This window comes from Rhea pennata, chromosome 1 (genome assembly GCF_028389875.1).
Source record: "Rhea pennata isolate bPtePen1 chromosome 1, bPtePen1.pri, whole genome shotgun sequence".
Classification (NCBI taxonomy): domain Eukaryota; kingdom Metazoa; phylum Chordata; class Aves; order Rheiformes; family Rheidae; genus Rhea; species Rhea pennata.
Window position 1 is genome coordinate 88,986,881 of NC_084663.1, and position 17,813 is coordinate 89,004,693.

General features: G+C 43.9%; 1 protein-coding gene across 1 annotated transcript; it reads right to left on the reverse strand.

The window, feature by feature from the left end:
• Nucleotides 1-103: 103 nt before the first annotated feature.
• PLA1A (phospholipase A1 member A) lies at nt 104-15,923 on the reverse strand. The gene is made up of 10 exons (XM_062573000.1): nt 15,715-15,923; nt 14,315-14,492; nt 12,645-12,753; nt 9,212-9,313; nt 8,181-8,270; nt 7,137-7,304; nt 5,955-6,044; nt 5,395-5,503; nt 1,526-1,690; nt 104-188 (listed from the first exon to the last, which is right to left on the reverse strand). The coding sequence occupies exons 1-10, from the start codon at nt 15,921-15,923 to the stop codon at nt 104-106; spliced, it is 1,305 nt and encodes a 434-aa protein (XP_062428984.1).
• Nucleotides 15,924-17,813: the final 1,890 nt, after the last annotated feature.

A 17,813-nucleotide genomic window follows, 5' to 3' on the forward strand; every position in this document is an offset into this window, starting at 1 on the left:
AGTTTAATTCTTTATGGTCAAAGTATTGTCCATAAGCAGAGATAAGCAATAGGTTTTGGATTCCTTTCTGTTTCAGGTATGCTTGCATACTTGGAAGGCAGTGCTAGGCACAGGCAGCAGGCAGTTCAAAGGAGAGGTCTGTGTTGCCCAGGAGGGTGAGGTTCCAGGGCAGGCAGAATATGGTCCTGCTGGGGGAGGAGCACAAGGAAGTCAGGCTGTGTTTGAGCAGGCAGGGGTTGCTATCCTAACACAGGAGTAAGCCCACTGCTGATGGACCTCGAGTTGCTTTTTCAAGGTTATGTTGTGCCCCAGCTGGGATGAGTTTGCCAGAGGAGTGTGGGGGTTCTGTCCCTCACCCTTCCACCACCTTCTCCCAGCAGCATCTTTCTTGCTCTGAGTGTTTCTTGTTTTGAGATAAAAGAGCAATTGTGAACCTTTGCAATCCTGCAGCTCTCCATCTGCATCCCTCAAGCCAGTTCTTTCAGGGATGCAGATTAGCACACACCCAAGGCATTGTGTTACATTGTCCCATTCAAGTAAGTGGCATAAAGCCATGTACCTGCACCTACACCCCGTTTTTGGAGTGCTTTGCTCTGCAGAGCATGCTAGTAAGGAATAATCCTTATGCACAGGGGAACGCCTGATGTTTACTTAGGAACAACTATCTCTGTCTGGGCCTCCTGGCTATGTTTTTCCCAACTTGTGCTTGAGTGTCCTTATTGCCTGTGGAGACAGAATTTGAATGTTAGACAGACTCCCTTCTGCTTCTGGGTTCCCTACTTGCAGTGCCCACTAGCTTACTTCAGTATAGAGCCAGGGTAAGAATTAGCTCAAGCAAATTAGATAATCAGAGTTTAATGTGTCAGTACAGAACCAGCTATTTTGTCTTACTTGCAACAACTCTGGGTCTACAATACTATTGGCAAAATTATCATATTATGCATTATCTCTCTGAGGGTTAGAAGGACTTGGCTGCTTCTACCCTGGAGAAATTAATGATGGCTAAAGGCAGTAATCAATATAAAGACTCTGCAGTGTCTGGCCCAGATGATGTCAAAATGGTTGTCTTTAGCCTCAGTGCTTTATAAGCTTGTGCAGTGTAAGAAATGGAAATGTATTATGTGTCTTCTGCTGTCTCATCCTGAAAAATATGAGTGCCTGGCATGTCTCAAAATGGGTCCTATTGTAGACAGGGAAAGAAGGAGAGAGCAAGCAAGGACAGAAAAATGATACCTAGTTGGACAAGCTTTTGTCATGGTCTGTGACTTAGGTGTATTCAAGATGCAAATGGCAGCCATTTTCCTTCCATGGCACAGTACTTTCATCCTGGGTGAAGAATTGAAGAAAACTGCCAACCCCAGCAGTTTTTCCCTCTCACAGGTAAAAAATGGTTTTCATAGGGATATCGAGGGGATGGGAAAAAACCCTTAACATATTTATCTAAGTGGACATGAGAATGCATTTGCTCAAGCTATAGGCTGTATCCATATATGCAGTGGATCCCTGAGGGATATTTGTAGCTTACTTGTTAGTGAGAGGCAGTGGGGCTGTGCAGAACTTGCCGATGATGGATGACTCATCCTTCCTCCAAAATCGATCCCTGGGGAGATACTTCAGTGTCACATTGCTTATCTGGCAGAAAGGAGCCCTGTGGGCCAGAAGCCGTTTGCCTATCTTCTGCTGCTTATGTCTGCAAGGCAGAGTGAGAGTTGTGAGGCAGAGTTTTTAATGAAACTGTAGGTACAGTCCATAAGGACAGTTGAATTTAGATTTGTTGAAATGCTGGAGGAACCCCGGGATATTAATGTGAATCTCCCACATAACAGATGAGTCTTCTCACTCATTTTGTTAAAATCAAGGCATTGCATGAAAATTTGGGACCTAATATTTTTTTTTTTTTTTTTTTTTTTTGTCCCTCTTTCCTTGTTTCATCTCTGTGGTCAGGAACATTTATACGAAAACATCCTTTCTTCTATCACACAATTACAGCAGCTCTTCCTGCTATTATTTATAAATTGCAACACTGCCCAGATTGCTATGGAGAGGTTAGTGGTAGATACGATCAGCATCTGTGAAATCACGAATGGCATGGATAGGGATTGATTGTTCAGCATCTCTTCCAGCACAAGAACTGGAGGTCATCAAAGGAAGCTAACAGGTGGCAGGCTTAAAATGCACACTGGCAGGCACATTGCACAAGGTACCATTCCATTCAAGCCATAAAAATCCTTACTGCAGGATGTTACAGATGCTAAAAAGCTTCATGAGTTCAAGGGAGGGGGGCCAGCTTCATGGAAGATAGTCATCGGGAGTTATTAAAGACAAAGATTTCACCATTGGCTCAGAAAGTCCCTGAGATGTAGTTACTTAGGCATTGGGAGAATACTTGGGGGAAGTATTGCTACATGTTTACATTGCTTTTTTGTACTCTTCTCGGGGCATTTGATTTTGATCGTGTTGATGGTAGTATGCTTAGATAGAGGGACCTTTGTCTGTCTCTATGGTCTTCTTATGAACTGAGAAATACCAGATGTGGAGTAAGCAGCTAATGATCAGAGCCAAGTGGCAGACCTTGTGCTACAAAGCAGCAGTACCCAGCTGTTTTACCTAGGTGGGCTGCCACCCTAATGGAGTGCATCCAATGGGCCTTCTTACGTCTGTTCTATGGGGCACCTCTAGGAGCGTAGTGTTACACAAGAACACTGGTTTCCCTGTGCTTGTAAAGAATATGTGTGTAGCTGACTCAGCGCAATCCCAGAAGTGCCTGACTGACTTTGCCTGTTTAGGAATGTGATAGTAGGGAAAGGAAAAAAGTGAGAAAAGGGTCTGGAACAGGCTAGTTCTGCTAGCCAAAGTTGCTCCAGGGAGCAGGCCAAGGGCTGGACTCAGAGTCCTCCTAGACCAGTGGAGCCAACCCAAATCACAGCAACCAGTCCTTCCTTAGACTGCACTGGTAGATCTTGGACAATATACATGTCTGTGTCTGGCTTGAAGCTGCCAAAAATAGGACACATCATCAAATTGTCACTATAAAGGTGAATAACAGACAGTGAATGGAAAACAAACTGAGGAGAAGCTGTCTCTCTGATGCATATTTTCCATAGGCAGGATCCAGCCCCACTCTAGGACAGAGGAGCATAATAATGTTAAGTGGGTTGATTATATTTACTCCTGGGATTAATATTTGGTCTAAAACCTACCAAGTCTTTGGAGGTAGGACTGGCTAACTGAACAGACCTTCAGAAGTATGTTTTCTTGGGTGTTGGCTAGGACACTGTGTTACAACATGTGATGTGTGAGGAATGGTATTACAGCTGGGAAGTATGCTGTGTAATGAGCTCCTTGCTCTGTCAGCCCCACAGCAGCCGTGGAGCCTGGGAATCTGTCTCCTGTGGGACTATGAACAGCAGGTGTGGGGTAGCAGCATCCCAGGGAGTGAGATCAGAATTTGTGTTGGGGAGAGGAGAGAATGGTGGTGAGGCAGGGGACAACTGTGCAAGTCACTGGCAGAAGGTATGAGACTAGGGGAATGCTCCCAAGTTCCTGTGCAGTTTCTGGGATCTGCAGGCTGAAATGCAAGTCAAATCAGCTGAAATGATAAATCAGTGATTAATCAGTGCCTAAACCACAATGTGAGAAGTTATGTTTGGATGCCTGTTTGATGCTGTGAGCTTGACTGCACTCAGTGATTTGACCTCACCTGGAGGGGGAGTTTCTTTGCTCTTAGCTATAATGTGAATTAAAAGGGTTGTCTCAATGTACAGTCAAATCGGTAGTCTTGCTGTAAGTTTTTCAATTTAGCCTTTTACTGTTTTGCTTAAGTGAAACGGATAGAGCTGCTGTCCTCCTAGGCTAAGAGTGTCTTCTGGATAGGTTACTCTGCTTTAACTGTGCTGTCATGCTAGAACTTGCTGGTAGAGTAAAGCCTTGGAATTGCCTGCCTGTCTCACTTCCCCAGGCAACCTTTCTCTCCAAAGCTCATATGCCTCCTGCTGGATATGCACTGAACACCATGTGTCTGACAACAGGAAAAGGAAGTGCTGCATGTCCATCTGAGCAAATCATTGGTCCTGACTTGATCTCTGTGTTACTGTTTCCTCCCTTATGCATCTTTGGAAAAGGCAGATTTGGCATCCAAGTTTCCAGGACTGCTAGGACATGCCTTTGCCTTGGGGAGGGGTTAGATAGATTAGCTCCATCAGGCTATAGTGTAAACTCCACATTGCAATGCTAGGCTGGAAATCCACGATGCAGCAGCTGGCAATGGTGGGAGAGCACTCTGGAGCAGGCCTCCCCTTCCCCAGATTTCACCCCTACTTCCTAGTGCTGAGGACTAAACGAGTGCAGTTCCAAGCTTCAGGCCACAATCTTTTGTCTTAGAAGTAAGGACTGTGTGGGAGCCAGTGCTAGAGCCCTAGTTATCCTGTGAGAGCTGGCTGGAGTCCTTAGCAGATGGTCCACCTGCTTTTCTGAAGCAGCCAGCAGTGTATACTAGCTGCAAGTCTGCGTTGCAGCTCCTGAGCCACAGGAGCAGGCAGGAAGATGTAGGAAGAAGTCTTCTGGGGAACTTCTCTGTGGTAGGGAGATCCCCACTTATGCAAGAGCTAGTGGAACAGCACACTGGGTCTGGTCCTTTGATTGGTTTAATATGGTTTGGAAGAGAGTGGTGATTTCAAGGGAGATCTGACATATGTGGTCTTGTTCCCTTGCCTAATGGACTTTTTTTCTCCTACAATGGGAGCCTGGGAGTTTTGCTGAGTTACTGCAAGGGCAGCAAGCCACTGGACACTACCCTACTTGAGCAGGGGGATGGACTAGATGATCTCCACAGGTCTCTTCTAACCTCAACCATTCTGTGGTTTTGTAATATACTTCTGACTGAGCAGAGATACAGTTGTCTCCTCTTTGCAACAGCTGTCCTAACGGGCACAGAGAGAAATACACGAGTCACCAAGTCTGTCAGTCTGGAACCTCTCACAGATGGGAGCTTGCTGTAGCCATCCAAATTTTGGCAAAGTAGTGTTAATAACTATCTGACAGTGACTGCAATTTGAACTGGCACCAGGCAAGGATATGGTATGGAAAAGAAACCATTTTAACCACAAAAAGGTATGCAAACTTGGGTATCCCGGAGTATACCCTCTGCTCTGTGTGCTCTTGGAAGAGATGGACCTAGCCAAGGTTACTGAGTAATAGCAGCACATGCCTGATTATGGCATTTTAGGTCAACTCAGACCTAAAGAGGTCTGAAGGACTCAAGAAGAAATGTGGTTTGCCACACAGTGATTGCATTAAGGGCAGTATGTTACCATAGTGCCTTTCCTGGACTGGGATACCAACATCCTCACACATGGAGCTGGGAAGACCAGGCCAGAAACATGCACTGTCACTCACATAGTAATCTTCGCAGTGTCCTTGGTGCTGTTGCTGCAGAAAGTGATCTCAATGTTCGTGACTATTTTTCTTCTCTTCTGCAAGTGGAACTCAACCAGGCTGTGATGGACTGAGCAAAAGGCAAAGGAGACAGGAGTGAGAGCAAATGCTGCAGGCTGGACCAATCCTGCCAAAGGAAGGCCTCCCGCATTCACTCTTTGATCTCACAAGCACAGAGAAGATTAAGCAGATGTAAGAAAGAAAGGATATAGTCTCTATAATGAGAGAGACTGTTGGCAAGTCTGCATAGTCCAGTGTAAACAGACAGACATTTTCATTATCCTTACTTCTGTCCTGAAGCCATGAGGCTGTGTTAACTGAAGGCTATGCCCACACTAATAAACTCATTAGAAAGGGCTTTATGGGGGAGATGTGCAGGGTTATTGCTCTTCAGTGGTGTTTCTCAGAGCATCTGGTCTGGTTTTCATGGGGATGGTAGGTTGCAACAACCTTGCTTTACCAGAGAATCTGTCTCATTTAACCAATCCCCTTCCAACTTGTTTTTTCACTTTGCTGCTTACCACAGAATGGGGCAGAGGGACTGGTCATTAAATAAACTTTCACTTCCTTGGGCAGCTTTCTCATGTTGACACCTGCCTGCTCCAGCAGACCTGTAGAAGGAAATAAAAAGCCAGTACAGGTGAAGCATCAGACATGAGTGATCTGGAACAGAAACAAAATTGGCCTGGTTCACTTCACCTACTCCACTGGCTTGGAGGATAGACCCTTTCTTTATACCAGTGGAAATGAGAGCAAACACAAATTTGCAGTGCCAATTTGACAAGTTAACACCCTTTCCTCCTGCTTCCCCCACACGCACCAAAAAACAAAAAAAACAAAAAACAAAAAACAAAAAAAAAAAAAAAAAGAAAAAAGAAAAAAAAGGTACTCTGAGCTGCTTTGTTTTATCTTGCTGTTAATGAATTGTGGTATCATTTGCACCTGTGCAAAATGAGTGAGACTTAAAAACTACCAAGTCAGGAAACTGAATACAGACATAAATGACAACTTAAGTAAAAGGTGCTGGGAAATAGGATTTCTGAATCAACTAAGAGAGCCACAGTGTGAGGCCTGCACCACAGACAAACGGACCGTTTGACTTTGGAGAAGTGGGGAACAGGAGGTTGAACTGGGAGCACCTGTACCAAACAAGGCCTCTCCTTATATTCCTCTGATGCCAAACTCCAAACAGTAGCATGAGAGCACACTTCCAGGTTTTTAGTACAGCCCAGTTTTGGAAGCCTAAAAGGAGATACTGCCTTTTCCAAATGCAAGGATACAGCCATTTTGGGGGGTGTCATGGCAGGAGCTTTGTGAGAATGAAGTGGGATAGCAAAAGTGAGTAGTTTGCAGAAGAATGGGAATTAAGGCTTGGGCTAAAAATTCTAGTTGATTCTCTAAAAAAGACAACTTTTTTTGAGTTAGGTTGGTGATTCTGGAGACTTTCTTTCAACTTATTTCTGGACCTATGAAATGTTTAAAGATGAGAAATATTCAAGGCATTAGTATTCTACCTCCGGCAGTACATGAGCTTTTAGGGCTTCTCTATGGAAACCTGAAAACTGAAATTTCTCATCATTCTCAAAGAGATGCTAACCAAATCTTCCTCTAAGAAATCTGAACCGTGTGCCATGCTCTGCACTGAGACCTTTTCAGCAATGGATTATCCCCTGTCCCATGAAGAGCTAATGCTGGTACCATACCTATTCGAGGACAAGAGACTACAAAGGGATCCACACAATCCAGGCAGTGTCCGTTTAGAAATTCTTGATGACTTGTGCAGGGGAATGCCACAACAGGACAGGAATGTTTCAAGGCACTGACATAGAGATGTACTGCCCTCATGTGATCACAGATCAGATACTTGTAGCCTATAAGAAAAAATGTATTCAGGGAAAATCAGCCATGAGCAGACTGCTTTAGTCTTTCTGTACATTTCTAAGGAACTTATAGTCAAGAAACGTTACTACTGATTCTGCAGCAACTTCCTCATCAAATACTTTGCAGAGTACCTCTGTGATTAAAAGCCTATATCCCTCTGCACGGGAAGTCACAAAGGAATTTGGAAATGCACCTCCTACACTAGCAGAGTGCCCTAGAATAGGGGAGCCACAGGGCTGCCTCGTCTCTGTCAGCATGCCATCAATAAGGCCCCAGGCTCCCTGTGAGACAGTAGGATAGCCTGACTCTCACTTGCACTGTGACCCGGCTGTGGAACACAACGTGACCTAGGTGTCCCCTGTCATCTGACCGTCAGTGGAAATGGCTCATCCAGAATGTATCTGAGTATTTAGCCATACTATTTACTGTGTAAAATTCTGCTCTCTAGAAGGAAAAGGCAATAATTATATAAGCTGGCTCTCTGAGTATAGACACAGTTTGCAGCATTAAAACAAAAGCGACCTTTTGCTGGTAGTACCTGACAGCCCTTCTGACAAAAAAATGTTTTCCTTGTTATTATAACTCTACCAATGCTAGGTTTTTGGCTCATACAGAAGTGTCACCAAAACCACATCTCTTGCCAGCAGTACTGCTAAGAGACTTGACTTGTATGTGCTTTTTGTTCCAGATGCCTGATGTACTTCTGTGAGATGTGAACCATGAAGCTCTTCTGCCATGTCTTTACAAATACACTGTCCTGTTTTGATGCCTGCCCTGGCTGTAGTGGGAGCCGGTTGTTAAACAGCATTTTCACAGGCTGCTAAGTGGCCATGAAAGCCCTTCATTTGGCCACAGAGTGTTCTCACCTGCAGAGATGAATCGGGGGCATCCTGGCTGATCTTTGCCTCCATTGATGAAATAATCGATGTGGCCTACAGGTATCCGAATACCAAAATCTGAAAGGAGGTAAAATTCTGCTTTATTCTTATTCCTGATGCTTCTGTTGCCTCAGGCTGTACTCTACATGCTTTTCACAGGCCCCAGTAATTGGGTTGAATATTAGCAGTGCCAGACCCAGCCAACCCTCCATGACCTGATTTTTTAACATAGCAAGGACAGATTTCCTGTTCCTTCCTACATGTCTGCATTGTGCAGATAGTGCCATCTCTGAGCTCTGCTGCATGGAGCAGAAAGTGCCCACAGGTCTTCTGCTCCTGGCCCTGCCATCAAAATGGCTGGTAGCTTTGACTAAATCACCGTGTCTGTGACTCAGTTTCCCAATTCTGTAAAATGAAAACACAACTGACTACAACCCTAATGGGGAATTATGAGGTATGATTGAGAGTTATGTTGATAGAGAGTTTTGTGCTCTCCAGGTGAAAGTGTGACTGAAAGGCTATTCTTCAGATGTGTTCTACCTACACAGACCCTAAGTGCTTTAGAAAAGTTACTCTGTTGCTGCACAAGCTGTGGGTTTGACTCTGTTATTCTCTCCATGGGCACTCCCAGTGGCACCTCTCTGACATCAGGTGGGAAAAAGCAAAGAGAGAATGAGTATGTAAATTCCTTCCAGGTGGTTAATAGCTACACCAGTAGAACTAGCAGAAAATTCCTCTGGTGTAGCAGGATTAAGGAAGAAATATTTCCTGGAAGATTGCCCTGCGTCTACAGCAGGGAAGAAGTTTCCTTTTGTGCTGCTGTGAAGTGCTTTGGGGTATAGATAGCTGCCTGATTTAATCTCTTCTAATTAAAGCCTAGCTAATTAAGAGACATCTTCAGAGTTGACCTGAACTCACAGTCATCTTGCCTAAAGAGGACAATGACCTACATGGTCCTTAGCAACAATGATGGCAGAAGGAACAGAAGCACAGTCTGAGAGGGATAGAAACCAGCCTACTGTCAGTATCGGTATGAATGGCTTCCACAAAAAGGGCATCCCCAGGATCCAAGCGTTCCTCAGGGCTGGCTCTGGTGTACTTAGGGCCTGCAGGATCCAGGCCTGTAACAAATCAAACAACCGTCTCAACCAATGCTCCTCTGATCCTTTCTTTCTTATATCTGGACTAATTATTTTATCCAAACATTTAAAAAGTTGCTAGACAGAAGTGGCAAGTTATTCTCACATATTGCCCCAATTATGCTCCAAAACGCTTTCTGTCCCCACAGAGTTCCACTACAGCCTCCTTCCCTTGTCCTCTACTATTCCCAGGCATCCATCCTTATGTAGCAGTTCTGTACCAAGCAACCTATGAAACTTCAAATTTGCCGTGATTAAGCTTCAAACAGATCTGACAGAAGTGAATGTAGAGTGTCTTTTGGACTTGCAGTGAAAGAGATCCAGTCACACTTGTAACACCTTCTCTATTTGTACTGTTATCTCTATTAACACTAAAGTCTGAGAAACGTCACTGAAGACCATGAGTAAGATAATGCAGTCAGCATCCAAGGCATTAACCAATCTAAATATTACAAAAGTTTGATACTTATCAAACATCCTTAAAACAAAGGGGCTTCTGAGGCCTCTCCTCCTAAATAAAATCTTGTTCTCAAGCAACCATCTGCATTTTTGCCTCAAACTTGCTCCTAGAGCATATTCTGGGCAGTCAAGGGCATAAAGAAAATTTTCCTTGGCAGTAATAAAGAACAGGTTAAAGATAATTTTCTTACTCTAACAGAGGTTTGTCCTGTTGACTTTGCCCAGAAAAATCATCTCACAAGACTTTTTTCTCTCCCCAGGCAAGAACAATAGTTTAAGAAGCAGCTCGGCTTTGCATACTGCTTAGCCTCAGAGCTGGCCATTTTCACTACCTTGGACTCAGTCCCATCAGTACCAACAAAATACAAAATGATGTGTGAAGGGGAGGCAGGAGGAGAAGGAAGAAAAAAAGAAGTATTTCTGATTCCTTCTAAACTTCTCAAACTAAAAACTAATAAAAAGAGAAGTGATCAGAAGAAGAATTTACTGCTTTTTTTCTTTTCTTCCATGTTCTCTTATCTTTACACATATGAAAAAACCTGCCTGCTTCTACAGATCAAGTTTAAACTAAGCATTTTATGAGAGACTGAAATGCTGTTCAATATAGCTTGAAGTTATTCCTGAGGATGGTGGAACATTTAAGACAAACAGCAATTAGTTCTAGCACCACAGCTGCAATTCAAGCACTTTTGTATCTTCCGTTCTCTATGTCTACCTCCTCCAAGCACAAGCTGCATGAACTTCATTGAGATCTACATTCTCAGAAGCTTAGAAAACAATTCATTGAAGCCTGAACTCTCTCTATGCAGCTGCATTCCCTCAGGGTTTGTCATTTCCTCTGCAAGAACTGAAAGAAATTGCTCTTCAGCAATTTTGTGTATGGGCTATCCATTCCAATTCCTATTCCATCTGCCTTCCTGCAAAAGGAGATATCCACAGGAAGAAGCTTGGGTTAAAGATGCTCACTTCATAAAAATAGTGTCTGTGCTCTGAGCTCCAAGACATTAATTCTTTTTTTTTTTTTTTTTTTTTTTTTTTTGCTCCACAGCTCCTTTCAGGTGACTGAAAGTACTTAAGGAAGTTAGGAAGTTATAGCTCTGGGATCACATAGCTCTATATGTGTGTTTGTGAGTGGATGTGTGTGTGTGTTGGGGGGGGGAGAAGGCAGGGGATAAGATCAGACAGCTATCCTGGGTCTGATTCCGCCTTTCTTAAGCTCCAAAGTCTGAACTGCAGCCTGCAACGTCCAGTGTATCTTTGAAATCATAAGGCAATCTGGACTGTGGAAAAGGATTGTCTTGTGGCAGAGCTGAAAAAGAAGGGAATAAATGAACCTATAGAGTTTTTATTTTATGTAGAAAACATAAAGAGGAAGAGTCTCTGACTCTGAGGTTAATTACCCTGTTTTCCTTTGGAAGAGTCTGCTTCTGCTCATCTGAAGATGTTGCTGATGACAAAATGCTGGTGTAGGAGTGTGATTGTCCAAAGCCCATACTAAAACAAGTACTTTCATTCACAGCTTAAAAAAAAAAAAGTCTGAAATTCATCTCCTGGTAAGAAATGCCTTTTTTTTTTTTTTTTTTTTTTTCATGCATTGTGGGTAGCTGTGACATGTGAAGGCCAAGCCAATGTTTCTGTGTTCTGCCCTGCTGATTGTGCTGTGAGACCCTTGCTAAGAGTACCTCTGTGAGGCAGCTCAGCAGACTGGGAACTGTGTTCAGTCTTTTGGTGCTTTTGGTGGCATTTGACTGTCCATCCAGATGACTCACATCCCTGGGGATCCCTCAGGCCCTCAGCACCTGATCTGACTTGGAAGTGAGGGGTTGGACTAAAGACCTCACAAGGTCCCTTCCTACCCAAAACATTCTGTATGTCTATGCGTGTCCCAAGCCTAAAGGCAGGCAGGGCCCTGAGGGCACCCGAAAGCTCTAAATGCCGTGATCAGCCTGTATCCATGTTTCTCTGTAATCACTCAACTGCAGCTTCTTCCTCACACTCAGTGTGAGGCTGTCTACGATTATGATCAGCTCTAATATGGTACAATGGGGTGGCCTTGGACAAGTTGTCTGTGAAAATTGTCAAGTTGTGAGGAAGAGCAGCAAGAAGCCTCACTGGCAACCTGCCCCCTCCCCCACTGTCTCAGGCTCTTGCCCTTAGCCCCCACCTAAGCTGTGTTGGAAGGATGCCATGCCCAAACCTGTGCCTTCCTGATCCTGCCTTTGGCTTTCTGACCTACTTCCTGCTTGAGCTTGGACTTATCACTACAGATCAGCCTGGTGATCACTGCACTGTGGCTGACCTTGGTTCTTGTCACCAGACTTGCTCTACTCTTCCTGCCCAGATACAGCAGGACCACGTCCCTTGCCAGTGAGGCCACTACCCTGCTTGCCTTGCTGTCGCCTTTGTTTTCCAGCTCATCTTTCCTTGAAGAACAGCCAACTCTTGCTGCTCTCCACAATTATATGCATTGTGAACTTTAATTTTAGGAACCACAGCTGTACATGCTAAAAGGTGGAAGCAAGGCCTGTGGATGTTGTGGGGTTTCAGTAGTCACCAGCTAGCTAGACTTTGCAGCCTAGTACTCTTCTAAGCTGGCACCATTTTTCAGGGTGAAGCAGAGGCAGAGGCAGAAGGACTCTTTTGCAAACATGTGCATTCTTTTGGCAATAGATGGGGGACTAATGGCAGCTGCAAAGACATTGCCAGGCTCTTCTGAAGCCAAGAAGAAACCCATAAGCGTGGGCCTAATGAGCCTTTATGCAGTTATAGGATGACTGTGGATAACCCCCTTCCCTGCTCTTTCCTTCTCTCCCTTGAACAACAGGTGAGAACTCAAGACCCAGTTTTACGATACCTGTTATCCGTCCCAGCTGACCACCATGGAAGTGCCCCACCAGACCCCCAACATGTGCACCGAGGCTCACCCCAATAATGTGGATGGATGTCCCTGAGGCTCCCAGGGCCTGTAGATTGATGATAATATGATTTAGTGTTTCTGTAGTAGAATGTTGAAATAGTTTGTCCCAGCTCACCCAGCAGTTCCATAACTCTTTGAAGGATTGCTCTCAGTGTAAATAGTGGAGAACCAAAGAGAGGTGGAAATGATGGATATTGCCCTCACCATATTTCAGAGTGCTTCTTGGAGTCCAGGCAAAACCAACCCTAACCAGGCCTGTCAGATGCTGCTGTTCATAACTACATGGCCTGTTGCTCCTCTCGCCACAGCTTGGTTTAGACTGAAGTTGCTCCTCTCTCAGTTGAGTTATACATCTTCTCCATGTGAATAATCTCTTCCTCAGTAAACCAAATGAAGATTGCTTTCTTTCATTTTTATATCACCATCATACCCATACCCTGATTATAATTTTAAGTTTGTATTTTCAGAGATTAAGTATTTATCCATGGGCTGAACTGTCAGGTAAAGCATAGCCACTTAGTCATGATGTGAGATGACACCATCCAAAGGAATTCAGCTGGCTGCAGGCTGTTTTGTGCGATGCAGTACTATACCATGAGAGAGGATGCTGTGCAACAGGAGCCAAAGTCTGACCCACTTTGATATCCCAGGACTTTGCAGTGTTTGTTGTTGTTGTTTTCCATGAGAGTATAAGGGTGAGATGATAAATGATACCTCTGACATATGTGAGGCTACATCTTGGAGCAGTACTGAGGCTTACGAGAAGCACAATATGGTGCTCTGATGTAGTGTAGTGGGAGAGGCTGGGCAGAGAAAGGCCTTAAATAGCTAGCTAGAGCTCAACACAGCCACGGAATGGATGGTGGAGATTGAATATCAACTCAGTCATTTGTTCACTGAGTGACTGAGCAGTAATGTGGGGTGACAGTTCCCTTATACTCTCCTCCTTCAAATGACACAGCTGCTCCAAGATATGGATAGCTACTTTCTATCCACAGTTCTGGATAGAAATGTGTGCCTGTGCACAATGTGGTGCATACCGAGGAACTCCCATACTGTGTAGCCTTGGTCTGAAGTGCAAATGTCACAGAAAGAATTTACATATGACTGGTAAATACAAAGATGCGTACTCCTCCTAGTGTGTTGTTCAGCTGCGCTTTACATGAGCAAACTGGGACACACATAGGGTTTTCCTGTCACTGGAAAGTGTATCTGAAGCTCCAAAGCAAATATAAAATAGCTTCAAACATCACCCCATCCAGCTCCCTGGACAAAATTTCTTGGAAGAGGAGGAAGAAGATCTGTCCAGTTAAGCATAGACCTGCAATAACCCAAGACATCCTGCAGGTTTGTCCTAGGCTTGTAGAGGTAGTTCACAATTGGAATGTGTTTCCAGGAAAAAGTCAAAACTCAAGAGGAAGAAGAACAGTGGCACACTCAAGCCTGGCTGAGAAAGAAAGGAAAAAGAAACCTCTTTAGGTCTGGAATAAAGAGTCTGCTTGACCAGCTCCTGGGGACAGTATGTTGGCAGCAGCTCTTTGGATTGTTTGCCTGAATGATGTTCTCTGGCCATGTTCCCTCACCACTGGAAATGCATAGCAGCTTACCAGCAGCTTGCTGATGAAGTGTGAGATGGAGAGGGCCAGCTGTGTGACATTTTCCACTGCAGAGGGATAGGTTCCTGTAGACCCATAAACCCAGTCCACTGCAATCACATTTGCATGGCTTGCGTGCAGTATGGCATGGACGAGCCCTTCAATCCAGGATGGTTTGGTACCCAAAGCCCTGCCAAGTCATCAGAAACAAGTTTGTTAGGCATCTTCCAAAGCAGGGCATGTGCCAATGTGTTGTTCACTGGTGCTGGAGCTTCACATGTCTGAGAGGGGGTTTCCAGATTGTTTGTGAAAGTTTTTTCTGTTTCCAGACAGCCACACCTGGCATTTCTTTGCAGCAGTCTAATAACAAACTCTTTCCAGCACTGCCTGATTCAGAAAGGAACTAGATATTTTAATGAGTGAGAATAACATTTGCAGGGCGCAAACTGAAATCTTGGTCTTTCTATGGTGCTTCAGTTGGCCACCACAGAGTTAGTTTGAGGAAAGTGAATTGACTAGAGACACCTGAGTCCTGTTCTGTAATCAACTGGCAGGAAGTCGTTGGTCAAATCACCTAGTGTCTCACTGCTACATTTCCTCCTCTGCAGAAGATTAAAAAATATCTATATTCTTATAGAATACCAGGAAAATCAAGGAAGCTGTATCCTGCCCATTTTCCCAACATCACCTGGTATGTGTTTGTGTGGGGGTGCTATGTCAAATGAGGGGAACAGCTGTTTTTCTAAAAAGCTCCTGTAATACTTTAGGTGGTTTCATCATGGTTTTCTATGCACTTTCCACTCGGGCTTTTGCACGTCAAAACAAACAATGTTTTAGGTTCACAAGCTGGCGGGAAAGTGGCACCATAGAATAAGCTTGCACAATGGTGATAGCGTAAAAAAAACCGTTGCTCAAATCTGTACATTTTCAAGATTAGAAGTCACAGGACTGACTAATCCAGGGTATTGATGAGTCAGGACCTGAGCTGCAAGAAGACAATTGAAAGGGAATAAAATCTTGAAGAAAAGATTTATTAAATAAAAAGGGAAGAAGAGAGGAAAGAAATTGAAAGAAAGAAAATAATTTTCTACATTTTGTTTTAGGCTCAGAAAATGTGAAACACACACTACTTAGACAGTTGCTCACATGTTGGAATGAGAATCGTTAGCAGCATTTTCCATGCTTCTGCCCCTCACCCACCAGCACTCTCCCAGAAAACTCCCAGGTACTGTTCAGGAGCTGGAGCACTCGGGACACTGTTCTTAGCAGGCCCTTTGCCCTTTTTGGGGGAGACTAAGAGGGTCATGTGAACAGGGAGTTTCCATGCCAGCCCCTCTCAGTGCCTAGGAATGCCACAGGCAGTGCTTAATTTACTAGTGTAAATTTAGCCACAATGCTCTTCTTTCTCTCACCTGAAGCCATGGATTATGATCTTGGTTTCCAGGCTGCTGTTGAAACTGGAGTTCTTGATGCCATCGTCAGCAAAAATCAGCTCCCCACAGCTGGGTCTGGAGGAGGTGAATAGAAGAAACTGGACCTTAAGTTTACTGCCTCGCAGGAAATTTGCTCTCTGGAAGTCAGTGCAGAGATGACCTGAGATTTGGTCTGTATTCCCTGCCATGGAAGGAAGCAAGAAGTATAACTAACTTGTCTGTGCAATGGGGGAAAAAGAAAAGGCCATTTTAATTCCCTGGGAAAATAAAGGTAGCAATTTGGGTTTGACTAATAAAGAGTAAAGAGACAGAACATAAATCAGTATCGGCCTATTCTGGAAAACGTATCTTGTCCAAAAAGTTGTTTCTATTCTTTGAGGGAATTCCAACTCTGACTGGGGAAAGTCAGTGTAGGTGTCATGATAGCCTTGAATTCTGGGAGTTGTTTTACTGAGAAGTGAATGACAATATGATTTTTTCTTTTCCAAATCAACTGCATAGAACAGCAACTAAATACATTTATGAGCTGGCTAATATTCTTAAAAATAAATAAATAAATAAACAAAAGGATGGTTGCCAATAGGTAGTCATTGATTGAGGATATTTCTATTTGCATTCTGCTGGGTTAACTAGAGGGTACAAGTCCAACTGACATTTGTGTCAAAATCCAGAAATAAAGATGAGAATGCTGCTGATAAAATGATTCAATGACAATCAGTTTACAGGATGAAAATAGTTTATGGGAAGAAAAAGGCAGCTATTGCAAGGCATTTTCATCTAGTTAGCAAACAAAATCATCACAGAATCACAGAATAGTTGGGGCTGGAAGGGGCCTCTGGAGATCATCTGATACAAATCATGTGCTCAAGCAGGGTCAGCAACAGCAGATTTCCCAGGACCATGTCCAGTTAGGTTTTAAATATCTCCAAGGATGGAGACTCCGCAACTTCTCTGGGCAACCCATTCCAATGGCCAACCACCCCCCAGCAAAATATTTTCTTATGTTTGAATGGATTTTCCTGTGTTTCAATTTGTGCCCATTGCTTCTTGTCTTGTCTGAGAAGAATATAGCTCTGTCTTGTTTACATCTTCCCCTCAGATATGTATAAACTTTGATAAGATCCCCACTCTGAGCCTTGTCTTCCCCAGGCTAAACAGTCCCAGCTCTCTCAGCCTCTCCTCATGAGAGATGTTCCAGTCCGTTAATCATCTCTGTGGCCCTTTTCTGGACTTGCTCCAGTATGTACATGTATCTCTTGCATGGAGGAACACAGAATCGGACATAGTGCTCCATATGCGGTCTCACCAGTGCTGAGTAAAGGGGAAGGATCACCTCCCTTGACCTGCTGGCAACACTCTTCATATAGAGCAGGATACTACAAGGCTTCTTTGCCACAAGGGTGCAAACCTATAACTAATATGAAACTGGACAAATTTAGGCTAGAAATCAAGCAAAGAAGTTTAGCAGTGTATACAGCTAGTGAATAGAATAGGTTGCCCACAGAAGAGCTCGATTCTCCACCTCATGTCACTTCAGGGTATGACTGGCTGCCATTTTTGAAGACTTACTGAAGGCAAAGTGTTGGGATTACTGAAGGACTAATGATGTGAAAGTTATTAGCCTGTGATGAGCAGGATGTCAATTAATTGATTAAATGATCTCTTCTGGCCTAAAAAATATTGCTGTATGCATTGGCATAGCTGCATTCTGCTGAAATAACAATGCATGCCCCTTCCCTTTTCAGGAGTAGAGGAAGTAAAACAGCCTTGAATCTGCAGAAACAATAAAATGTGAAAAAAAAAAATCAAGCAACCAGCTTCTTAGTTGCTGATTATTCCCACAAAAGATACTTTACCGTAGCTAGGCAAAACATGGCATAATAGTCAGCACAGAGAAGTGAGACTTAACCCTCAGATCTTCTCTGTGAGATGGGACAATCCCTTACTGTTGTCTGTTTTGGTCTTCTAGCATATTGAAGGGGAAGAAGAAAGAGATGTTCTCTGGGTTCAGTTCAGGAAAAGCGTAGCTCATGAGTCAACTTAACTGGAAAGGGCATGTTCAGTGAAAGCACGTTGCA